Here is a 27,289-nt window from a genome sequence, read left to right as displayed (position 1 = left end):
TTGGAACGCCCTTTGAGTTGGGAGTGCACCCATAGATATCCATATAAGGCTAGATGTCTTAAGGCGGAGTCTCGAACGGCATCACCGGCGGCCATCTTGTCACAGGGAAGCTTTCTGGCGAGCTCTGTGAGATCACCGTGCTGATCTGGTGAGTGATCAGCACGCACACAAATCCTCTTATCTCGCTGAAATCTTGACGGATTTACAAACGGTTTGGTTTCTTACAAACGTTATTAACGTGGCTAAAACTCATTCATATGGAAGTCCATTGTTATAATTATTAATATGTATGCAGTGTCATAACTACATCTCTGACGTTTATAACAAACCAAACCGTTTGAAAAATCGGTAGAAAATTGAGCAAGTTATGGTTATTTAAAAGTACATGCACCATTAAAACTCAATGTTACGAGTGAGCAAACTCCCTGTGGCAAGATAGCCGGACGTCGACCTCCATTGGCCAGCAGCGCGGACGAGACATCTAGCCTTTATTATATGATATCTATGAGTGCACCTATGTCGCCTTGTGGTCGCAATGAAAATACCAAGTTCTGGCATGTAACTCTAGATGGCGCAGGCTGATAGATCCTTAACTCATTTAGTAGCGATTGCATCATCATACAGTCTTGTGTGAAGACAATACATTCCAACATTTGTCCGAAATCGTTAGAAATGTAATTTAATGGAAAACTATATGAGCGGCATGGTAGGATTTTGAACAGCCTCTGGAGTTTTAGGAGGGCGTCATCGACAGAAGCAGAGTAGAGCTAAATAAAATAATGTATCCAAATATGAAAGACATGACGCGTCTAGTGTGTGCCTTGTTTTGCAAATGTTGGAGCCTCCTTTTAGGAGGACATGGTTTATGAATCATAACCCACCAATTTGGCTAGTGATGAAAATAAAACAAAAATAGATGCGTTACCTGCCTTGGTTCATTTTCACCCACATTTGGCGGGTGTACATTTTAAACCCTGAACATGGATTTAGAAAATAGATAGTTACATTTCAAATGTTGTTTTTCTGAGCAGCTCGGTAGGTTTTTCAAACCGAGCATGCACAGTATTAATTAGGTAACATTAGAAGGACTAACACAATATTTCTGATGTCTAAAGCAAATCTTCCCAAGACCTTCAAGTGGTTGGTTCACACAGTGACATAGAAGTTCAGGCTTGACTAGTATAGATCCATCTAATGAGCCGAGGTGAAGGTTCACATGGATCACTCAATGCATTAAGGGGTCAGTAGTGCATTAGCTTTTATCCCAATGTCAGTAGCTCTGACTGAGATCAGCAATGGACAGAATTGACCCTGTTCACTTCAGGGGGTTTCACACAGAGCCGATCGTGATCTGATCGAGACCTTCAGATGTGATTCTGCTAGTCTAAATGGCTAGATACTGCAGATCTGATTAAGGTGAGGTATGATTTCAGCTGAGGAGGTAAAATTATTTTTCTATACAACAAAGCACTGAGGGAGATTATGCAAAGTGCTTGGCTAGAGACCTTTCAATATAAAATCTTAATTCACTTGGTATACAGTTGTAGTCCAAGATTGGGACTTATATCTTTTAGTCATTCTATCATTCTGTCTAATATTTATTATCTTCTATATCTTTTGTCACAGTGGGAAATGCACTTGTTCTCTTTTTATGGCTCTGACACTTTGCACACTTTCAGGACGCTTATGTGCTTAAGTGATTAAGAGACGAAGTGGGAAATCGGGTTAATTCAGCTTAGACGTTTCTTTAAACGTGCGGGAGCCACTGCCACTTCAGGGTCCCAGGTCCTCAAACATATCCTACATCTACCTGCAGGAGTTCAGCAGATTCTAGACTCATTGTTGTGCTTATTTCGAAATGGTTATTCCAGATTTATTTGAGATGCAAGCGTTCAAGGCTGTTAAAACATTAGGAAGTTTCCTGACACCCGAAACTTGTTAACCGATCATTAAACTTTAACCGACAAGATTGTTAAATTAGAATTAAATTAAATTAGAATGAATAAGTGTCTGTTACCCATCATTTTTCCAGGGGTTTAGTTTTACATGTGCTAATAGCAGCTTAAACAGAGCATGAGGATTCACACATTGTCACATATCACACCTGCAGCGTGTGAATGGAATGAATGGAGATAAAAAGATGAAAATTATATATATAAAAGGAAGAAATATGCTAAATATATATCATTTAAATAATTAACAGATTATCAAAATGAAAGAAAAAAACTGTGCAACAAGTAGTAGCCTATGCCCATATGTTTGTTGTCTTGATTTTATAAAAACACAATTTATTGTAAGTGTACACAAATAAAAGTAAACCCTTTACAGTTTCAAATGATGTTTTACTCTTATCTGACCATAAATTATTATTTTAAGTGGTTCACACCTCGCGTGCACACAAATATCAGTTCTACCATTGCTAACTTGACATGGCAGCCTGTTCATTATAAAAATAAGATGTTTTATAATTAACAAAAGTAACTTGTTAAACATAAGTTACACTGCTCAATTTACAAAGCCTAGTTTACATAATAAATAATAGTTAGCATCGAGACACATCGCGAATATGGAAACATTTGGATTCATGCAGAAGGTTGTCAGGTTGTGAGCCATGCGCGGTTCTTAGCATCTTAGCAGTTTCTTAGCACAGTTAACTATAGACTCGATATAGTCCGCCTATGAGTAATCCACTTCTTGCCAAAATAACCTTGAATTTGGTTACATGACGTTTTGCCAAAATAACTTGCGAGATGTATGATATTCCATCATGTAAGCAAAGTCAACAGTGATTACGAGGTGTTTGGTTTTATTTCTTTGACATGTTATCTAATTGATGACTAGTCTATTCTTGGGCTGGTTTAGACGTCTATTAAAGGGCCCCTAGGCTATTATGCTATTTTAAAGTTTCCTAATGTTGTTTTGGAGTCTCCTACAACAGGTTTACATGCATCAAAGGTAAAAAAAACTGTTTAATTTCCTCATAATATACATTTGCACATTACCACATTTTTCAGTGATTCTCAAACGACTCGTCAAGTGAATCAATCTCTCTAAATCCCTCCTTTCCGCGAGCTACTCTGCTCTGATTGGCCAGACAGCTCAGTCTGTTGTGATTGGTTTACTGCGTACAGCGCGCGGCAAAAAAAAAAAAAGCCCATTGCTATAACAACGTCAGCTCTGCTTGTCCTGAGGCTTCCTACACCGTAAACTAAACACAGTAACGAACAATGACGTCGATTTTACCTTATCAATGTGAGCGCGAGTCCGATGATGAAACATTGGAAGAACTGTTATTCAACCCAAACCTCCATCGCAAGGACGACTCGAGCAGGACGTTTCTTCAGTGATACTAAGTTTGAGGTACATTATGGGATGTTGCAACTGTAATTCCTCTCCATCAGCATTAACAAGTGCATGTCCATTAACAAACCAATTATTTTACTTGTACTAATTTATTAACAGAGTATTTTTGGAATATTGCGGTGAACACGTGGAAACTGTATCAAGAACAGTGCATGTATACAATGTAAACATTAGCCGAGCTCTAGCGTGAATGACTGATGTAACATAAACGTTGGTAAAACAAATCTTGCTCCATGCTTAATCTTTCCTCAAAGTAGTGAAAACGACAGACAATCTGCATTAATAGACACAGTTTTAGGTAATAGTGGCCCACAGCTGATTAGCAGAAGTATTTCAGTTAGACAGTAATAATGTCAGTTGGCAGGAGACCTACACAATATAAAACTCAAAACTAAGTATTTTGAACATCATCTTTCAAGAGCAAACGGTTTGTGAATCCTGCATTGAACTCCAAGATTTGAGAAGCAGTTGTCAGTAAAATAAAGGGAACACAGCAAACGTTTAGGATTATACTGCTGTGGTATCTTGGTAAAGATGAATTTTAACCACTGATTCTTCACATGCTCGTCCATGCAGTGTAAAAAAAAAACTGGCTTTAGCTCACATTATAGAGCACAGCATCTTCTCAACATGATGCTATCCAGTATCCACAGGAATCAGCTGCAGGTTTGAGGTTCAAGTTTTCCCTGGTGTCTGCGCGCGCAATAAGTGGGCGGGCAATATGGTAATGTTTCGTCTTGAAGTCACAACGAAACGGCTTATGACTCGTTTGAAAAACAATTCATTTCAGTGACTCAGAGTCGACTCTTACTTTTGAAAGACAATAACTTTATATACGGTGCACTTTCAGATTTAAAACTTTGCAGGATGTTTTCATTCATTTAGAGCTATGTTACACACTACATGAAAGGTCCTTTTCAAAAATCCATAATAGGGGCACTTTAAATTCCCTGACAGCCCAAATTTTGCCTGGTTTTAGCCTAGACGTCAGGGGCTGTGTTTGAACGGCTATTAGACGTCTTTTAAACGCAAAATTGCTTGCTGGGTACTGAGGATCATTTAGGGCCTGAGGTCCAGATCACTAAAACCAAAGCCCTCAAATGTACGGGGTCTGTGTGTGTCCTGTAGCCTTTGTCTTGTTGCATTTGGATTAGCATTGATGATCTCAGGTCATAAGTGACGTGTCATGTACATGGATGTTTTGGTTCATTAGAGTTTCAGAAAATTGTATACAGTTGCTGTCTTGCCTTTTCTCTTGTCATGGCCCTGATGTGCTTTGACAAGGGTTGTGCAACTGGTTAGGCTTACCCTGTGACTCATGACAATAGATCAAGTTTTCCTGGCTTCTCAGAAACACATGGGTGGAGAGCTGTCCTGGCACTTGCCTGGTCCTGAACCCTCTATTGTATGATTAACGTTGATCGGTGACACCAAAACGACGTGGCTGGTGGAACAACTCTCATGGCACATTGGTGTCTCTTGCCAATCTCTTGTCTTGCCGTCTCTTGTCAGAGGTTGTGTATGGATAGTCACATTGTTACATTCTGTGAGTGTGTCACCTCTTACATTCGCTGTAAAGAGGTGTGTCGCTGGTGCGTATTTAAAGTGGTGGAATTTGACAGGAGTCTCAGCATGTCTGCCGAACTGGAAGAGCAGGGTTTTGTGTGAATATGATCTCTGGCAGCGCTGGCATGTTTAGTTAGCACAGTTAATGTTTGCATCAGTCTCAGCAAAAGTGTGGACAAAGTAAGGTAAATGACTTCATCTTTCAATATCTCAGACAGTTAACAGTCATACTCATATTAAATATTTATTAGTAAACCTTGTCAATTAAGTGATCAGTGAAGGGAGCAATTTTAGACAGAAATGTATTACTAATTTTCAAATATTAATTACAACAACTACAACAAAAATGATATTATTATTATTATTATTTTTCAAAAAAATGTTGTGAATGGAAAGTGGATTTTAAACATTTATTGTTTTAATATTATTATAAGTCATGTCATTCTAACCCTGTGCTGTTTTTTACACAGCCTTAAAGAAATCCTACAATTTACTGTATGATTGAAAATTCATTGTCAATGAATTACTTGCTATGACTTATTCTGACAAAAATAAACAGTTAAATCAGTCAAAATGTAATGATCATGTCAGTCCTATGCAGTTTTGTATTGTGTGTGAAAAGGAGGGTGCATTATGGCTTAAGGGAGAAAACTAAAAATTTAAACCTAAACATTTTATGAAGTAGCCTAAAAAATGTGTCATTCAAAGCTTTCGGGTCTGTAAGATTTTTAAAAAACGTTCTAATGTTCACTGTAACGAGGTTAAATGTTTTGAGAAGAAGGAGGCGGGAACCGGCGAACATTCAAACACATTTTAATGATAGAAATAAAACAAAACGAAAGTAAAAGACAGCAGCCCCTCACTGACAACTGCTGTCACAATAAAACAAAACACAACACAAGTTCAGGCCTGTCCTCTCCCGATCTCCTCTGTCGTCGCTCCTCCGTGAGAGATACGAGACCGGTGCGTCGCGCAGGTGATGCATCTCCGTGAGAGATACGAGACCTCGTGCCGCCCTCTCACGGCCCTCGGCCTCGTCCTGCTCACCACACTCACCAAAGCTGTGTTTATTTGACCAAAAATATAGTAAAAACTAATACTGTGAAATATTATTACAATGTAAAAAAAAAAAAAACTTTTCTTGTTTTCTATTTTAATGTCATTTAAAAATAATTTATTCCTGTGATGGCAAAGCTGAATTTTCAGAAGCCATTATTCCAGTCTTCAGTGTCACATGATCCTTCAGAAATCATTCTAAAATGCTGATTGGTGCAAGAAATAGGCTGTCAGTGTTGAAAACAGCTTAATATTTTTGTGGAATATGTGATAAAATAAATAAAAAATCAGTTATTTGATAGATTATAGAACATTATAGAAACTGATTCTTAAAGTTCTCAAAGCTATTGTACATGTTACCATACTTTACAGTTTGATTTGTGATGATGTGACCCAAACAAGTGATGTCAGAACAGTAACTGGCACTCATCTGACCCTGTTAGTTGAGGTGATGTAGCTCTAGTGATCTTCTTATAGCTGGTGATGTCATTTGGCCTGCAAGTGCTGTTATGTCACCCTGTTACATTCACTGGTGATTGATAGTGAGTCTTGTTGTTTATTCCTATGACCCTGCTTCAACTGATTGGCACACACACCTACTTTGGACAAGTCTGTGTGAATGTGTGGCTTGGCTCATCCCTTTTGATTGAAGTGAATCTCACTTAATGTCCAGGCTTTTAATGAAGCTGTCATTTATTGCCCTTATTGCCTAGTGTTAATTCAGACTACAGAAAAAATGCAGCTGGTTATACCTTGTAGTGTATCATATACCCCTGCTCACATGTTTCATGTTGGCATTATGTTCTTTAAAGTGTTCATCTGTTGTAAATGTAGATGCAGTGCACTGGATTAAGCATTAAGATGGCTTGTCAAATCAAAAGTACTCCAACTTTTAAAAACGCATCTTGAGATACCATCAATCTTCTCCTATTCTGTTAATTACCCATTCTGTGCTTCTCAGTAATGGTGCGTGTCCACTGCAGCGAGAGAACTCTGCTCAATGACACTCAAAATGCTAGATGTTCTCCGCTTTGGGGCGTATCTGAATGTGTGTCTAAAAACTAGTTTGCTTTCAGTAACCAGCCAATATAAACATCATATATAAACACAAGTACAATTAAAACGATGCAACTGTTGAATACCAAAGTTAGGGATGGGAATCTTTAAGCACCTCACGATCCGATTCCGATTCAGAGAGTAATGATCCGATTCCAAAATGATTCTTGATCTACTTTTTTTTTCTTATGAATTAATCGAATTAATACATCTTAAAATCTTTTTTTATTTAATTAAAAACAAACCTATTAGAAACATTTCAGTGTGTAACTAGCAGCTTTTATTTAAATCGTGAATTAGTTATAAACAGGAAGCGAGCAAAGAGCACTCCCTTTATAATCACTGAAGCTGTCAATCACTTCAGTGTTCAGTGTAGTTAGTTAGCTCAGGCAGTCAGAGACCCCCGGAAAACATCCCCATTGGTCCAGTTCATAATCCCTCCTTGCAATGTATACTAACTAAATTGATGTACAGTACTGTCAGCATCTGTGGGTGTGTGTGTGCTATAAGAAGCTGGTCACATGCCAGGCTGCTGGCGGTCTTGGTCATGATGTACTGTATATGAAGTCGTCGTTTGTGGATAAAAAGTCCCAAAGTCATGAAGAAGCTATCACACCCAATTCAGCACGTCACTTAGCTTATGTTGCATTTGTAGCATTACGATTGTCAATAAATGGACATCAGCTGAGAATGTTTGCTCTGGGACTTATGCCTGAGCGAACACTTGGCCTCAAACAATAGTAACTGTGTTCCTAGCAGCTGATAAAAGTCCCCTGTGAATGTGTGTGTGTGTGTGTGTGTGTGTGTGTGTGTGTGTGTGTTGGACCAGTCGCCAGGTCTTGCCAGCTGGTGTTTAACCCCATCTTCAACTTCTCTCATATGGCTAACACACACACACACACACACACACACACACTTTCAAACAACCCTTTAAGTCATAAATCTCTCGTTCTGTATCATCTTTAAGTCATAAATCTCCCGTTCTGTATCATCAAATGATCCCATGTAACGACTGAGACAAATCAGACACACTTATTTGGTATATTTAACAAATAATCTTTAAAACTTACTCTGGGATCTATGGTCCCATCCCCCCAACAAGGGCAAGAAGGGTATTGGTTACCATGACTACGATCAGATAGGTTGGTTTATTGCTGTTAAAAATGTGGTCACGTGGAAAAAGCAGAGGCCAAAGAAAAGACCCACAGCCCTTAAAACAGACTTTCCTGCATTCATTTATGGACGAACTGATCTATAAATGAACATGCACCTCAGGACACTGTGTGAATGATTTACTGTCTTGTGTAGTGTCTTTTGATACTATTATGTCTTTGATACTATGTATTTTATGAGAGAACTACTAGTTAATGTAACCCCACCTATATCATGTCTCCTATCTAATTAATCCTCATTTAATGACTCGCACTTTAGTGCACATCGCCTTCTCATAGAATGCAGTGTGTGTTTGTGATATCTATCTGAGTATAAATGGACACAAATGGCAAGGCCCACACTTGAGACAGATTCATAAATCCTCCCAACAGAGGAATTTCGCGCTTGGAAATTCCCCCTTTCTTATTGGTTGAACCAACCCTGAAAGGTGGTACCTTTCTCAGGCTTTAAATGGCCTCTACACAAGCCCTTCTCTCGCTTGGCCTTCTCTTGTACGCCATGCTCATTCAGGAGAGAGGGGACTCCCTCAACCACAACAGAATCAAGGACAACATCAGGAGTTTGGCACAACTTCTTCATTCAATGCAGAAGAAGTCCATTGCAACTCCAACCATCATCTCTTCCGACTTTCTCCATTCTCCTGGTTGCTCTGCATGGCCTTTCCGGCCCAGGGCCGTCTGCGCTCCAGCCACTTACTCATTAAGAGAGAGAAAACTTTCAACCAGAACAGAGTCAAACAAACCATTCAAGTTCATCAACATTTCTTCATTCAACGCCGAAGAAATCGATTACGACTCATGGAACCATCAAAATCCTTCTTCAGGAACTTCTCAAAATGTTTTCACTGCAAAGGCCATGCAAGTATACATTTAATGAGGTGCTCTGAAAATGATGAGCTGATGGTTCTTTTCATAGTTAAATGGATCTTTTCCATAGTTCCATTTCCTGCTTCCGGTTTCATTCTGTCACTTACCATTTTACCCAAGTACACTCAAAAAAATAAGCTGTTGAACGAACTTAATTAAATTAAGGAAAACTATTCCACGAAAATGAATTACATTTTTCCAACAAAATCTAATTTGTTTGAAATGATTTGTTGTGATCTTGTTGTATGAACTTAAATTAATTTAGTCATTTGTTTGGTTTGGATGATTTCTGGTCTCCGAGGATCTTATTTTGGAGTAAGGCTGGGCGATAAATGATATCATATCGAGATCGTGGTCAAATTTACATCAATAACAATGATAAACACTGGACATTTTTACCCGATATGGATTAATCTAACAGCCTATCATACAGCAGAAATAAATTTGACAACAGCCAGTCAGTGAATGTTGCTAATAAGTGATTTCTGTGTCTCTGTGTGAAAGAATGGCGCGTTTTCGTCTGATACACAAACTCACACGCATGTGGCGCTCACTCAGCGTCTGCCGTCTCAATATATGAGGACATGAGCACATGAACTTCATCTCCAGAGCTACTTTGAGTCACTTCACAAGCTTTTCACTGTTTCATTTGAGAAAAACTACCGTCAAATACACTGAAACTGAAAGATCATCACGACAAACCGTCAAAATAAGTCAGTTTTAACTTTAAGAAATTGACAGAATATATATCACTACTGTAGCCTATACTAAAATGTACTTCTCAAATTAATAATAATATTATTATTTCTGAGAAATGTCACACAACCAAGTTATTTTTTTATTCGTTTTAAATGTATACAGTTCTGTTGTGCAGCATCTTATTTGACAAAACATAAAAATACGTTTTTTTGTAAATTGTTATATTTTCATTTGATTCCATTGTAAAAGCTAAATTAAATTGTTAACGTTTATATACATTTGTATTAAATCATCAAACACACAATCCCCCAAAAATCTCATGGAAAACACAGAATTTAGGGAAATATAAAATGGATTTCATGGGGGCCTAAATTAAAAGGTAGCTACTCTGTTGAGTTTAATTGTGAACAAACAAGTTTGCATTCATTCTCAAGATCTAACAAATATGTGGAAAGCATTTCCTTCCCCATTAATGGTAGGTAAATGAATATTGTGATTAATATCGATATCGTATGATATGGAAAAAAAATATCATGCTAATATTTTTGCCCATGTAGCCCAGCCCTGTTTTGGAGCTTTGATCTCAGGGAGGTCTGTCTCAATGGGTGGGTATGTGTGTGTTGCGGGTTGTCTGATTTACTATTTCCTGTCATAAGGAGACAGACTGGCGCTCAGTAATTGTACCAGCATTTGTAGTGAGGTTGTGCACCATTCAGAGTTGAACTGAAATGCTAATTCAATTCGAGTTCATTTCCTGAATTTGTTTTGAGTTTGAGAAAATACCATTTATTGAATGACGTAATGGGAATGGTTGAGTGTGTATCTAATTTCATTACATTTAATTTGTCTGTGTAAATTACACATAAACAAGTTATCACACAGCTTAAATAATTAAAATACGTCTCAAATACAATGTTGTATTTAATTTATACACTACAGTTCAAAAAGTTTTTTTGAAAGAGAAATTAATACTTTTATTCAGCAAGGAAGCACAAAATGGATCAAAAGTGAAAGTAAAGTCACTCATAATGTGACAAAAGATTTCTATTTTAAATAAATGCTGTTCTTTTGAACTTTCATCAAAGAATCCTGAAAAAAGATCTTCGTTTTCCACAAAACTATTAAGCAGCACAACTGAGTAAGACTGAAGCCTGGAGTAATGACTGCTGAAAATGCAGCTTTGACATCACAAGAATAAATGAATGCTTGCTGTTTTTACTGGATCAAATGAATGCAGCCTTAAGTATAAGAGACTTCTTTTAAAAAATATTATAAATCTTAGTGACCCCAAACTTTTGAACAGTAGTGCACTTCATTATATCCCATTAATTAATTTATCACATAAATTAACATTAATTTTATGCATCACGATTGAGGAAAACAATTTTTTTTTTAATGCTCCAATTTGCTTCATAGATTCTGTATTTGATAATGAATATATATTATTTTTGTTTTTATAAATATTATCTGAAAACAATGTGATGGACATTGAGCTCTATCAGTGTTAATTTGACCGTATTAAGCAGTTTAGAGAAATACTGTATGTCTAATCTCAAACACTGTATTCTACATATCAGGGAATATGTAAGCAAAATTATTGGTGCAATTGAATATTTTGTTGCAAAACTTGTGTCGGTCTAATGAAATTATTCTGCTGAGTGACTGTATTGATGTTATTTGAACTGCAATACCTCTTCCTGTCATTTCAATTCAAATTCCTCATGAATGAATGTGAGTTTTAAATTTCAGCATTTTGCCTAACCCTGGTAGTAAGATGGCTTTCACAGCAACAGGTTATGCGAAATGTGAGAAATCTACTTTTTAAAAAATATATATACACTGTAAAAACATTCTAACCCTCCCAAATCAAAAATTTCAAGTGACCGATAACATCTACATTTTTCAATTGGCCCAAGTGCAATTCTTGTTGCAATAGTCTGTTAACATTGGCTCAATGTGAAATAATACGTCAGACTAATTGAAAAATTTAGATGTCATCGGTCACTTGAAATTTTTGACTTGGGGATGTAATTTTTTTTTTACAGTGTGTATATATATATATATATATATATATATATATATATATATATATATATGTTTTGAATACAATTATTCTGTTAGAACGGTGTCGTGTAAGCGGCCCCTAAGTTAATAACTAATGATCTTCACGACAGAAGTGAATCAATCAATCAAAACTAACTTTAGCTGGACAATAACTTTATCCTAGAGCTGCTGTAAAGCCAAAACAATCTCTGTTACTGTAATTTCCTGTTATCACTGTAAAGCTGCTTTGAAACAATTCATATTGTTAAAAGCGCTATATGAAGGTGACTTGAATAATGATGGTAAAATTTGGAATTCATCCTTTTACCTTAGGCTACTCTTGTTTTCTTAATCCATTCATTACACTGACAAAAGTCTTATAACCAGTTTTATGGGTGTGCGATAGGCTATGGCAACAATATCATATAACAATGCCTTTTTCAGACAGGATCACATTCCACGATCTTATCATGTTTCTTTTTCATGTTGCTTTTTAAGTCTATTTTGCAAGTCACTGAGTAGTACAGCCAAACTTATTTCCCCATTTTTGTAAATGTAGCCATATTGGTAACAAAAAAGTAAAAAGAATGACAGACCACTTAAAGTTAGGGTGACAAGACGTCCCGAAGAATTCGGGACAGTCCCGAAATCTAAGCTGTTGTCCCGAATCCTGAATCCGGCCCTAATTGTCCCGAAAATTATACTAAAGCAAATTCTTGAGTAGTTATTGTCTGATAAAACATTAAAAACTGTCCGTGAAGGTTGAGTCGTCCTGCAGCCAGTCCCCGCCGGCTGCTCATTGGCTGCAGCATCTTTTTTGTTTCTTTTTTTTAAGTTCTACAAAGATACCATAGGCGCGAATTTAGATATGCATTGATAAGTGAGCGCAAGTTGCCGCAGCAGGGAGGACAGTGAATGTGAGTGAATGCCAGTCGTAAAGAGTGATTGATTGGTCGCGGCACTGTGTGCAAAAAAATACTTCGGCCTAATGTCTGATGCCGTGTTACACAAAGCAAATAATCTACACAATTATTTAGTTTTCTTATTTAATTACTGACAATTTAGTTGTGGTGATAATTTTGGCATAAGTCTGATTTACACAGTTGCATCATTGTTTTTTTTTTGTGTGTTTTTTTTCACAATGACATTTGAGTTTGACTAATGACAGACTGCAGTTGATCTTTGAATAAAAATATGTTTGGTTCAGGTTTGAAATTAATTCTATTTTATTATTATCTACTAATAATAAAAATAACTAATAACTACTACTTGTTATTAAAAATAAGAAGATACAAATTACAAATAGGACAAATACAATATAAGATACAAATGTATTTACTGTAACAGTAGCATTCAAGTAAGAAAATGAATAAACAAATAAAATACTACATACACTTCACTGTATGAGTTAAATGTTGACTGATTCTTAAAGCTACTGAAGTTTTTCACTGTCACTTTTAAGACCGAATGCACTGATCTAATAAACTGACACACATCCATACTGTTAACATTCACTTAAGATATAATCGATTGTGTTTATGTAAACCTTGTGTATATGTTTGACAGTGTTCGCGCAATAAGATGCAAAAGAGAACTTATGGCGCTTTTCCACTGCATGGAACGGCTCGGTACGGTTCGACTCGGCGCGGAACGGTTCGGCTCGCTTCGCTTTTCCACTGTGTGGTACGACTCGGCTCGGTACGGCACGGTTCGGTTCGCTTTAGCTCGGTTGCTTTTCCACTGCAGTTAGTACCGCTTCAAAGTGGGTGGGACTGATCGTTATAGTTGCCGTCTCTACTGCCATGACATCATCATATTAAATGCGAATTTTTCATTCCGTGTTTCCCCATCCGCTCCTCGGCAACCAACGAGAGGAACGTCTGCACCTCGTCCACTGACCACGATTCAGCCATTTCTTTTTTTAAGTTTATACTCTTTTTTTTTTTTTTCAAGCAATTACTTTTAAAACAGGCGCTACAGTGTTGGCTGTTGTCTACTGGCTATTTAAATCTAGCAGGTTTAGTGTCTCGTGTTGTAAATACAATGACGCTGGTAGTGATGATTCTGTCTGACCAATCAGTGATCTGCAGTGTTTTCACGTCACATTTTAGTATCGGTACGGTACGCTTGGAACCTCAACAGAGGTGGTACCATTTAAAGCGAGCCGAAGCGAGCCGTACCGTACCGTACCATGCAGTGGAAATGCGCCATAAGTGAGCCGTACCGAACCGAGCCGTACCGTACCATGCAGTGGAAAAGCGCCATTAGTTAAGTTCTCACTCGCTGTGTGTCAGGCTTTTAGTGTGTGCGCTCTACGGGTATACACTTTAGAAAAACTTATGGCAGAACAGCGTGCGAATAAAAAGTTTGACTTGCAATGCTTTAAAACGCATGTGAACTGATGGCGAACAACTGTAATGTCACATGAGCATAACTCTACCACTGCTTTGCTAAACGTGATGTGAATGAACGTCATGTTGTACAGTATGTTGGGCCGGTGGTACTAGAATTGCAATTGATAGAATGTGCACTGTAGCACGATACTATGATCTTTCTTCAAAGGCAGATTGTGGAGACATTTTAATCATTCACAATCTAAAATCGTGATATCTCACACCCCTAGCCAGTGTAACCAATGCTGTATGTTCCTTGTTGTGTCTGTTATTTGGGGTCTGTGTTAAGTATGTCATGGCATAGTGATTGATCTCTTTCTTTCTCTCTCCTTTATCTCCAGGGCTGTTGAGAAGTTGACAGGCCACCGTTTTGAGAATCACTCCTTCAGTGTGTCGTACATACTGGACGAGGAGGCAGGAAGGGACGGGGGTGGAAGACCCCAGGTCCCGCGAGGGGCATCTAAAATGGGGACAGGAAGTCGGGAGCAGGAGTTTGGTCAGCCAGGGGCGATGGGAGGCCCCCAGGGGCCGAGGCAGCGTCAGCAAGAACTGCCTCTAAGAATCCTAGTACCCACTCAATTTGTGGGAGCCATCATTGGAAAAGAGGGACTCACCATAAAGAACATCACAAAGCAGACACAGTCCAAGTAATAAGTCTTGATATTTTTTCAATCAGTACTTGTCTAATTAGTAATGTGTTAAATATAATTGATCATTATAATTTAAAGATGTAATTATAGTTTTTATAGCTATTATAGTTTAATGTCACTAATATATGGATACACTGATATGACATTTCTGTGCCGATGATCAACAACTTGCTATGGCTGAAACAATATTTGGTTTAACTTTTTGCATTTTAATCCTTTTAATTTCAGATAGTTAATTAAAAATCACTTACTTGATACATTCAAAAACGTAGAATTTGGATTTTGTAATAGTGGTTAAACCAATATATCATCAATGCCGGTATTTGGCATTATTAAAGGTGGGGTAAGCGGTATTAAAGGATTAGTTCACCCCAATGCCATCCAAGATATCCATGTCTTTCTTTCCTCAGTGGGAGAGAAATTATGTTTTTTGAGGAAAACATTTCTGTATTTTTCTTCTAACAGTGGACTTCATTGGTTACAAACGTTTTTAACCCTTGTATGGTGTTCGGGTCTGTTGGACCCGTTTTCATTTTTTAGCAAAAGAAAAATGATACAATTAATTATTTTATCAAACTGAGACTCATTGGCCTTGGCTCATTTTCTGTGAGGAATATATATCAGAACACATTTTTAATGAAAACACACTGTACACCCCCCCTACACATTTATATTACACACAGGATGTTCGGGTCCACTGGACCCGGGGCTAATAAAAGTGTGGAAATTGTAGGTCCTGTGTACCTTTACTCTGTCCTCCTCCTGTCAGGGCCTGCTGTTAGTGTGTGTATGTTCTTGTATATGGTTTATGAGGACACAAATGTGTATAATGACATGGGTATTACAACGTAAACATGGTTTATGACGACATCTGTGTCCTCATACTAAAACATACTAAATGGTGTTTTTTGAAATTCAAAAAATGCCAAAAGTTTTCTGTGATTGTTAGGTTTAGTGGTAGGGTTAGTGTAGGGGGATATATTATACAGTTTGTACATTAGAAAAACCATTATGCCTATGGAGAGTGACCATACACCACATATCCAAGTGTGTGTGTGTGTGTGTATGTGCATGTGTATGTGTGTGTGTGTGTGTGTGGGTGTGGGTGTGGGTGTGTGTTTTGTGTGTGTCTGTGTGTGTGTTGTGGGTGTGTGTATGTGTCTGCATGAGTGTGTGTGTGCGTGTGTGTGAGAGAGAGATTGTGTGTAAGTGTGAAAGAGTGCAAGAGTGAGTTTTGTGCTTCTACTCCTGCCATTCCCACACGAGGTTGCAATTCTTAAATGTGATCTAACAAAGGTAAAGAGAAAATATTGACCATATATGTTTATATTGCTTGTAATTGGGATGAAGTAAACATCTGTTGAGTATTTTAACATAACATTTTTGATTGTGTTGAATTAAAAACCCAAAAATGCAGCGGGTCCACCAGACCCACGAACACTGGCTGAGTAACAAAAATATGAACACCACACAAGGGTTAAGTCCAAATCAATGCAGTTTCAAAAGTCTTTGAAGTGTTTAAACGGGCTGTACGCGATCACAGCTGAAGAAGAGGTTGTTATCTAGCGAAACGATAGGTCATTTTCAACAACAAAAAAATTATTTATAGACTTTTTGCCTTCAATAGTTCGGATTGCGCTGATCAACAAACGGACAGGGAACTACGTCATCACGTTGTGTAAGGCAGCCTGTTTAAACACTTCAAAGAATTTTGAAACTGCATTGATTTGGACTTAAAAACGATGGTAACCAATGAAGTCCATTGTTAGAAGAAAAATCCAGAAATGTTTTCCTCAAAAAACATAATTTCTCTCCCACTGAGGAAAGAAAGACATGGATATCTTGGATGGCATTGGGGTGAGTAAATTATTAGGAAATTTTCATTTTGGGGTGAACTAATCCTTTAAATAAGCTCAGAAGGAATCACTGGAAAATAAAGGGTTATAACTGGGCAAGATCTTTAGGACCTGCATTAATATTAGAAAAGCTTTCCAGCGCTGGAGAGAGCAAAGCGGGAAGGCCTGAAAACAGACGCGGAGGTTGCTTTGAGTCGCCTCCACACGAGTAACATTAAGTTTGAGTGTCATTGTTTGTCTGGAGCTGTTGGCAACTAACCACCAACTCTTGTTTGTAATTACTATTGTGTACTGTACGTTCATTTTTGGCGCTTCCTTGTCATTCATTCATCATCTGCATTGGGGTTCCAGGCTGACTCAGAGCAGGGTGGTTAGGATTGGAGGATGAGTTTTGGAGGCGAAGCATTGAAGAGAGGGATGTGTTTGTTTGATTTCAAATATCAATAATGTCCAACAGCGTTTTTGAAATACCGCTTACCCCACCTTTAATTATCGAAGGTGTGTCTGATGAGTGTATGAAGCAGGCCTGGGAACCCTGCCCCTGAGCTCAGACTATCTTTGTTCAATAATAGTTGTTTTGAATAATTGAAAGCCGAGTGCTTAATACTTAAGCCTTTTAATATCTAAAGAACATTAAATGCCATAAACCTCACAAACTTTGGCATATCTAGCTGTTAGATCTTCAAGTGTGCATACCCTGTATACAGGTGCATATACATTGCAAGGGTGGATCGTCACGCACAAAGGATCTAAGCTGTGTGAGTTTGATGCGGACAGTAGAATTCGGCTGCCACTTGACATGCATGAGAAAGCAACTTTAAATCCTTCATTTCAAACAATACTGTGCTCTATCCGGTTTGCTGCTACGTATGTCGTATTCACTGTGTACATGTTTAAAATTAGCTTAACCTAGTCCTTATTTGAGAAAATCTGAATGCCAGTGTGCACAAACTTACCAGATTGCTCAGTTGGTTGGTTTCCGGGTTTTTTGTTTTGTTTTGTTTTTTGAAAATACTATAATAGTATTTCAGAATTAAGACGTTTCTATATTATGTATAAATCGATTTATTTTACAGATTTTTTTTATCAATTTCATAGTATTTTTTAAAACTGATTTATCTTTTAATTATTTATTTCTAAATATTTTTTAAAATATTATGCAAATTAAACATAATAATACAATGAGCATATTTGTTTCACAAACTACAGCAAATGTTTGTATGTAACAAACCCTTTGACACAAATGTTTATTCAGAGCTATTTCATTTGTTCAAAGACAACTATACATAGCACAAAGTGATGGAATAAACCTGCAGGATTCTTGAGGGTTGTTTTTCTTGTTTGACTAATTTAAACGTAAAATTGAAATCTTAAAAATGCTGCTTTATATGCTTAATTCAACATTCGGTGTCTTTCTGGGTCGTAATTACACATTGTGTATTTAACTACATGTGACAATGTAGTTCAAAAATGTGATAAATGTCATCCTTCTCCCTGTCTCAGGGTAGATATCCATCGTAAAGAGAATGCTGGGGCGACTGAGAAGGCCATCACTATCCACTCATCTAAAGAGGGCTGTTCACAAGCCTGCAGGATGATCCTGGAAATCATGGAAAAAGAGGCTAATGACACCAAGATGTCAGTATTTCATCTGACTGTAGGGCATATTTAAGTTTTATATGCTTCATTCGCTTTAGGATTGTTTTAAAAAAAAAAAAAAAATTTTTTTATTTTTTTAGACAAATCATTTAAAAACATGTTTATATATAAATAAGCTCATGGTGTTTATTAACTTAAGTTCAAAAACTGCACCAGTTCAAAATATAAATAAATAAACAAACAATTAATATTGTGTACTTTCTCTCTGTGTCAGTGTTGAGGAGGTTCCTCTGAAGATCTTGGCCCACAATAGCCTTGTTGGGAGACTCATTGGGAAGGAGGGCAGGAACCTGAAGAAGATAGAGCAAGATACAGGGACCAAGATCACCATCTCTGCGTAAGTGTGCTCTACATCCATTAAAACTGCTAACAATGTCTTTTATAGGGGTGTAATGATTCACTCATTTTCTCCATGCATATTTAATTATATTTAATTTATAATATTATTGAATATTTATTTATAATTACAAATCCTGCCGAAGTATATGCATTGATCTTGAAACATTGATTTTTTAAAATCAGGAATCATTTGTTTTTATTCAGTGATCAAGTTAAAATGCTATGAATCGAATGAATTACAATTCGATAGCGATTTAATATATAAACATTAAATTATATAGATATTTATAATTTTTATTATTGTATGGAAATTCACTGTTATTTTCTATAGGGTAAAATACTCTAATACTCTGGTTTATTTAGGCAAGCAAAAGGCATTTAACTCTTTCCCCGCCAGCATTTTTTTAAAAGCTGCCAGCCACCGCTAGCATTTTTGATCATTCATGGCCCACAGAATATTTTGTTATATGAATATCTGAACATATTATATCTGAACAATATATCAAAAGAAAGAACTGACCATCTGCTTTTATAAAACAACAACAACAAAAAAACGTTTTGTTCTAGCTTAATGCAATCTTTTTTAATCAACACTTGAATTTGGGTAAGTTATAAAAAGCAACATTTTGAGCAAAAATCTGAGAAAAACTTGTTTTTTTTCAAAGACTACATCCAGATCGGATTCAGAACGATGATCAAAACACAGACCGAGTCCATCAACACTCCTAAACCTTGCACAATCCTATACCACTTCCTGGGTCGACATTTCATTCAGTAACATTAGGCAGTTTTGATTTATATGCTGTTTAATGTCGATGATCGCGTTATTTTACATATGCATCTGCTTGCATATGCTGTCGCTTGTTTCTGCTTCTTCACATGTCTTTTGATCAGGAGATTAAATACTCTTTCAGAAGATGTGTCATAGCATCCCCTACTGTATAACAGTGGAAACATGGAAAGCCGTAAATTTCCATTAATGGTGGTGTAAAGAGTTTTATTATACCTCAAGTCCTCCTAGGTGTACATGACATTCTTCTTTGAGACAAATACAATAAGAGTTATATAAAAAAATGTCCTGGCTCTTCCAAGCTTTACAATGGGAGTGAATGGCTGGAAAATATTTGAAGCCCAAAAAAGTGCATCCATCCATGATAAAAAAATACTCCACACGGCTCCGGGGGGTTAATAAAGGCCTTTTGAAGCAAAGCCATGGGTTTTTGTAAGAAAAATACCTAGATTTATAACTTTATAATCTAAAATAACTAGCTTCCGCCAGACGACCATACGCATACTACGCAAGTCGACTTGCGCCACAAGAGTAACCCGTGACGCATGTATGATGTAGGATGTAGGAGTATCGTAAGCTTAGACCCCTCTCGTGGTTTAAACAAAATAGGACTGTGCAACAAATTGAAGCTCCTCTTCTATTATAGAAATCCTCCGACATTTCTCTTCAAAATTTCTAATTTGCGACCAGTGTTTTGTTTTGCTCTTTCCTCTGAGCTTCCGCGTTCGTCATTACGTCGTGCGTCGGTTCAGGGGTTAATCTTCCACCGTAAATCGATGCATACGGCCGTCTGTTGGAAGCTAGTGATTATAGTTTATGAAGTTTTAAATATGGGCATTTTCCTTACACAAACGCATGGCTTCACTTCAGAAGGCCTTTATTAACCCCCTGGAGCCATATGGATTACTTTTAGAATGGATGGATGCACTTTTTTGGGCTTCAAATTTTAAGCCATTCACTCCCATTATAAAGCTTGGAAGAGACAGGACATTTTTTAATATAACTCAGATTGTATTCGTCTGAAAGAAGAATGTCATATACGCTTGACACACAGGATGGCTTTAGGGTGAGTAAATCATGGGCTAATTTTAATTTTTGGGTGAACTATCCCTTTAAGACAGAATAATAGATCAGAACATATATCTGGAGCATTAAGGTTGCATAGCCTATACATTAACATTGCTCAATACTTTTAAAGCACTTTTAAATTGTGGCTTATATAAATTTCTACATACCAATTTATTTTAATATTAAAATAAAGTGATGCAGCATCATTAAGAACTCACTAATCGCCCTGAAGGTCACTGTGTAATTCGCATCCTGGGTAATCATTTAAATAATTCTATGAATTCACTTAGAATTACAAATAATACAGAATTAAATCATTAATCTAAATCAAATCTCATTGGGAACTGAATTGAATTGTTCTGAATTAGCATCAATTGTTCTGGAATTGATTGGAAAACCTATGAATCGTGGAACCAATTAATTTGCTGTCTACCCAAAGATGCACACCCCTTGTCTCATAGGAGCCTAGTTAAGAGATTGAGGTTTAATTATGTATGTATTGAATGTTCATCTCATGTGACAGTGCTTATTTCCTTCATTTTGTGCAGATTACAAGACCTGACGATATATAACCAGGAACGTACCATCACGGTGAGGGGAGGGGTGGAGGAGTGCTGTAACGCAGAAATGGAGATCATGAAGAAACTTTCAGAAGCCCATGAGAATGATGTAGCTTCACTTAATGTAAGTAAATCATAGTTTAGGTTACTGTTTATTGGTGGATAGATGTTAGTTTGGGATATGTCTATCAGTTGTTTCTAGAGATATGAAGTCGTTTTGAAACAACATGGATTGTTACTTGATACTTTTAGAATAGAGTTTTATTCATAATTTGTTATTAATGCTATTTATTTTTGTTATCTCTTCCTAAACACCCTAATCCCATAACCAGATACTTGTTTATCAGTAAATCATGGAAAAATACTTTGAACACAAATTTTATTATTATGATTATTAAACCTCGAGTCTGAAATAAATATATATATATATATATATATATATATATATATATATATATATATATATATATATATATATATATATATATATGAAGAGTTCAGATGCAAAAGCCTCTAAATGCCATCTGAAATTTTCTTATAGAATGATAATTTTTATCAAGCTCGTATATTTAAATTAAATAATTTCACTTAAATGGCAATGAAGATTACCTATTAATTGTCATTTAAGTGAAATTACTGAACTTAAATACACAAGCTTGATAAAAATGATCATTCTATAAGAAAATTTCAGATGGCATTTAGAGGCTTTTGCATCTGAACTCTTCATATATATATATATATATATATATATATATAAATTAATTTAAAAAAGAGCTTCTGCCTGTACAATAGAAAACAGGCAGTGATTATCAGGCAGAGTGTGGATGTGAATTGGCATTAACTTAATTTGCTGATTCAGTAACTTTTTGACTCATGCTCATGCCTCACTTAAACCTGTGAAACTGAGCAAGATTGATTAATATCACTCGCTCATAAAGGCTCACCTATACTCTTAAGATTCACATCTCTCTCCATATTGGTTTCAGCAGCAGACTAACATGATGCCAGGTCTAAACATGAGTGCATTAGGGATCTTCTCCTCTGGCTTGTCTGTTCTCCCCCCAACCTCTGGTCTGCGTGGATCTCTGTCCACCCCTGCCAACTACAGCCCCCTGCTGGTGAGTATCAGGATGTGCTATATCAGGACACTTGACTGCGAAGGACTTTACAAAAGAATGTGTGAGGTGTAAAGGGTGTGTGGGACAGTGAATTGTCTTTCATCTTAGTGTGTATTCTCTCTCTTTGTAATTTCGGGTTACATTCATCTCACCACATGCTATGGGTGTATGTTTGCCATCACAGGGACCCTCTTCAGTAATGGGGGGCATGTATGGGGTTCCCTCCTCTGGAGCATTATCTCTTCAGCAACTGGTGAGTACTTGTTATTAAATGTGTATCTCAAAAGAACTCTTAATTTTTTTCTTACTTTGCACACTACTGTATATTGTGACAATCTGAACCTCCTGAGAAGCCTTTCAATTAGATATATGCTACATAAAAAACATATTTTTTTATCACTAGATAACTAGTTTGTGACACACTGAGCTGCCATGTTTTAAGCCATTCAGAATACATTAGAATGTCTTTTAAATTCCAGTTAAGTTCCTGAATTTGACTTCAAACGGATGCACAATTGCATTCGAATTTGAAATTGAAATAAATCCATGCAACTGTTGTAAGTGTAGTTTTTAAAAATTCTTTTTATTTTTCTGCATGAATTATGCATGAACATGTTAACATATGGCTTATTTCCAGAAACATTAGATGATATAAATAATCAAAGTTTGTATTTGAATTTGTAGAATGTAAAATATATAGATATTTCATTATATTTATGTAATTAACTTTAAAATAAAAAAAAAGGTCATAATTAAACTTTTAGTAACACTTTACAACAAGGTTCAGTTTGTTAAGATTAGTTAAAGCATTAGCATTGAAGCAACCATGGACAATACTTTAGTTTTACAGCATGTATTAATCTTGGTTAATGTACATTTCTTCTTGCACTATTATATTATAATTTTAACATAATTTTATCATTTAAAGGACCCCCCCCCACACACACACACACACACACTTTACTTTTTGTCCACTTTCCACTATACATTCTAATAAAGTTAACTCCAACAAAACATGTGTTTGTTGAGCTGGTTTAATGGAATTATTTTGTGGCTGTTGAATTTCTTTGCATTGCTATTCATTGAAATCCTCTATTCAATTTAAATTCCATCTCTTTAAAGTTTGTATCATGTTATTATTATAAAAGGTATTGTTAAATTGTCAGTTTTGTCCAACCTTGTGAAACACAACTGAAATGCAAAGATTATTTCCCAATTTTTTGACTTTTTGAAAGACATCTATTTATTATGCATTTGATGTATTTATTACAATACATTTTAAAAGATACATTCTAATGTCTTAGAACCTGCCACCAGGTTCTGAGGTTTTGTGGGATATGTGTGTTCTATTATTATTTATCCACCTAAATAATCCTAGTATCTAGTTATCCGGTTATCTCTGTCTTTTTCTCTGCTTTCAGCAAAACAAATAGTAGGATCGAACTCAATTGACCTGAAAAATTATAGATCTTTTATAGATCTGCTTTTTGGTTAAAATAGAAGTTGTATAACTGAAATTGTTGTATTCTGTTTGAACAATTGTGTGAAGCCAATGCTGTTTACTACTGTGAAGCTGCTTTATTTTGAAGCAATCTGTATTATAAAAAGTGCTATATAAATAAACTTGACTTGACTACTAGGAGTAAAGGGTGTATGTGTGTGTGTTTCAGTCTACTGAACAGGAAGTGGTCTATCTTTTCATCCCCACTCCAGCAGTAGGAGCTCTCATCGGGAAGAAAGGGCAGCACATTAAAGAGCTGGCACACTTCGCTGGAGCCTCAATAAAAGTGAGACACATGCTGATCCCACTACAGTTGTGAACAGTAACCAGTTTAGCATGAGACTTGAATGAAAGATTAGAGTGGACCAGATTGTGTTCTAAGTTGTTTTTCCGGATTAAGAAAACCTTCAAAATTGGACCAAAATCAAAATTATATTTAGAGTCAGTGTGTTTAAATTAGTTTAAAACTAAATGTGCTGGTAAAAAATTGAGGGAATAATGGTGTCAACGAAGTACTTGGACTGAAACATTTTTAAAACTTCTGCTTTAGACCGTAATCTTTGCTTTTAAACATATTTGTCAAGTATTTGGTGCCACTTCAGCTACTGGAACAAGGCTACCAAATTGGAATAGAAAAAGAATAATGAAATACGGCAGGAAAAGAAGTAATACTTGTATCATACAGAGAGGACACATGTAAGTTTGCACTAGAAAATCAGTTGCACAACAAGAACTCAAAGCAATTATATAACACATTATTTAATAGCTGAATCTACATTGCTTCAGTGACAAGCTATATAGGTTGTCTTAATGGGCTTCTGGTAATCACCTTACAAACTCTTAAACAGCTAGTGTATGTGTATTGTTTCAAGGTGTCACTGACACTTCTAGCGGTTTAAGTTGTCCTTTATACTCAAATACTTAAATCAAGACACTGTTTTGTGTCACTGCAGATTGCTGCACCAGACAGTCCTGATGAGCCTGAGAGGATGGTCATCATCACCGGACCACCAGAGGCTCAGTTCAAGGTAAAAGCCATAATTCAGTCGTTTATGCTACTGTTTTTCAGGATACAGATTTGATCAGGCAGGACCCAGCTCAGGGTGTTTTACATCGATCTCTATATTCATCCCTCATTTCTCCTTTACTCATCTGTGTATGTGTGACTGTAGGCACAGGGGAGGATATATGGGAAGTTGAAAGAGGAGAATTTTTTCACAGCTAAGGAAGAGGTGAAGTTGGAGGCACATATAAAAGTACCTTCATCCGCCGCCGGTCGAGTCATCGGGAAAGGTGGAAAAACGGTATGTGTGCTTTGTGAACGTGTGTTTACACATGGTTTTAACATCTGTCTCGGTCGATCCAATCACAAGTCAAGAGTCAGATTGCTATTTACACCTGGTAGTAACATACATCTGTCACCACTTGTGATCGGATTTCGAGGGACTACGTGCATCTCTGAATATGTTACTGCATGTTGATCAAAGTAAAAATAAACAGCACACCTTGCTGTCAAATGTATTTCACAATCTTGCTACAGGATTTAAAGCAACACCATGTAGTTTTTCAACCTTCATAATATATTTCCAAGACCCTTGTGATGGTACATCGACTTACAATAGGTTGAATGACACGTCTGCCATAGCCTGAGGGGGTCTGTATCGCTTTTCCTGGCACTACGGAACTTCGGCGTTCAGGTAGTAACCCGAGCACAAAAATAACTACAAAATTCGACTGCTTTACGGCATACGTCGCTTCCCGCACCATCACCCATTTCCTCATATTCGGACGTATAGCGTGTGGTATAGCCTGTGTATGTTGTTGTCATGACCGAAGCAGCAACGAAACCGAAGAAGGCAAAGGTTTTGTCGGAGGAGACTAGGAAGAGAAAAGGGGAGAGTGACAAAATCAAAGGCCGGTGAAGCAGTCGATTCTGTTCCCTACCGGAATTCCTGTTCCCCCTCAACGAGCCGTGTCTGCCTTAAGACTTGTGAAGCCTTAATAAACATTACATTGAAATCGGTAATAACGTTTTAAATTTGAAAAGAAATAATCTGGATTGAATTGACAGGTGGGGAAAAACTCGCTTCTAATAAATAAATAAAAAACACTTACATTTCGGGAAAAAATACAATCCTTTTTTAACCTTTTGGCTTCCCGTATATCCAGTTGTGCTTCTTACTTGTATTCAGTTCTGATGGTACATATGGTAACTCGGCAACTACGCATGATTTGTAGTATGATTGCGTAAAGGGAACAGGAATTCCTGTAGGGAACAGAATCGACTGCTTCACCGGATGAGGATCAATATTGGTCCAGCGGAGGAGGAGGGGTGCCCGACCGATGCTGACTTGGCCGTCATGCTGTTGGACTAGTAAGTATATTGCTTGCATACCATCTCTAGTTTTTCGAATTTGTTGTCTGCTTGGCTATGTTACGGAAGCTATCTGGTCCTCCATTTATCTTCATGAATCAAGTAATGCTAGTAGAGGAGCGAATTATCAATCTGGTAGCTAGTAAACGCTATCATGCTAGTTTTCGATGAAAAAATAAAACCCATGAAATTATATTCATATGACATGCTGAAATATATGCCACTGTACCTGGGATGAAGACATTTCACACGCAACGCAGGCAGTCTGTCCAAGACGTGAGAACTTCTTCCGGAGAGTTCGGGGGTATCGGCTTGTCAACAAATGCAGGTGTATTCCCTGGTGTAACCATGACAGATTTTACGACAGTAGTAGAAGACAATACTGTTTCCCAACTGTAGGGGGACCCCGAGAGCAAAAGTTACTTGGTGTTGCTTTAAAAATGTCAAATATGCTCATTGTCATTTTAGTCTGGTTCTTTCATGAAGTAAACCTCAGTAGTTGCTGTTGGTCAACATCATTGCCCATCTTTAGTTTAAACCTATGAAACACTTGTGATTTCAATGTTAATATCAGGTCTAATTGGGGTCTGTTTGTCTAATCTCTGACCACCCACAGGTCAATGAGCTACAGAATCTCACCAGTGCTGAGGTCATTGTACCACGGGACCAGGCACCAGATGAGAACGATGAAGTGTTTGTTAAGATTATTGGACATTTCTTTGCCAGTCAGGTATGTTTTTGACATTACTCCAGGCCTTAAACTGGTTACACTTTTATTTGAGTCGAAAACACCAGTTTCAAACCAAGTCAAGTTTATTGTTTTTCATATTCCATCATAATTTTTGTCCATCCATTAAAAGTCCACACAACCCATAAAGACATCACAAGTAATCTATAATCAAGCGGTTTAATAAGTCTTAAAGTATTTTAAAAGAGACACAATTGTCTTAGTTTTGGCTTTTATTCACATGTAAACCTTGATCAACGCACATACATAGAGCACACAAATATGGTAAATTGAAGTTCAAACATGTTTGCTTGATGCACAAGAACCAATATGATTTGTACTTTGTATGATTTGACGTGTCACACAAGCACGTTTAAGCTTCCACAATAAGGTTTGTTCTCATGCATCAAGCAAGCACAGTTGAGCCTCCTT

At 36.9% G+C, this 27,289-nt stretch overlaps 1 protein-coding gene across 4 annotated transcripts in view; it reads left to right on the top strand.

Moving 5' to 3' along the window:
- Nucleotides 1-27,289, top strand: part of igf2bp2b (insulin-like growth factor 2 mRNA binding protein 2b) — a 47,586-nt gene that overhangs the window by 16,716 nt on the left and 3,581 nt on the right. Inside the window, exons 1-11 of one of the 4 annotated variants that reach the window (XM_082165400.1) lie at nt 3,984-4,909; nt 14,557-14,862; nt 18,225-18,359; nt 18,595-18,717; nt 21,126-21,261; nt 22,124-22,255; nt 22,440-22,508; nt 23,926-24,042; nt 24,710-24,784; nt 24,929-25,060; nt 26,747-26,860. In XM_082165400.1, the coding sequence (XP_082021526.1) occupies nt 14,681-14,862; nt 18,225-18,359; nt 18,595-18,717; nt 21,126-21,261; nt 22,124-22,255; nt 22,440-22,508; nt 23,926-24,042; nt 24,710-24,784; nt 24,929-25,060; nt 26,747-26,860 (1,215 nt within the window). In that variant the 5' untranslated portion in view covers nt 3,984-4,909; nt 14,557-14,680. Of the gene's footprint in view, nt 1-3,983; nt 4,910-4,938; nt 5,115-14,556; nt 14,863-18,224; nt 18,360-18,594; nt 18,718-21,125; nt 21,262-22,123; nt 22,256-22,439; nt 22,509-23,925; nt 24,043-24,709; nt 24,785-24,928; nt 25,061-26,746; nt 26,861-27,289 lie in introns of those variants that run through there. The other 3 variants (XM_082165399.1, XM_082165401.1, XM_082165398.1) reach the window with 3 other exon arrangements.

The sequence above is a fragment of the Leuciscus leuciscus genome (genome assembly GCF_965113295.1).
Source record: "Leuciscus leuciscus genome assembly, chromosome: 3".
In the NCBI taxonomy this organism is placed as follows: Eukaryota; Metazoa; Chordata; class Actinopteri; order Cypriniformes; family Leuciscidae; genus Leuciscus; species Leuciscus leuciscus.
The sequence above is the reverse complement of the archived record's forward strand: the minus strand, read 5'-3'. Positions and strand labels throughout refer to the sequence as shown.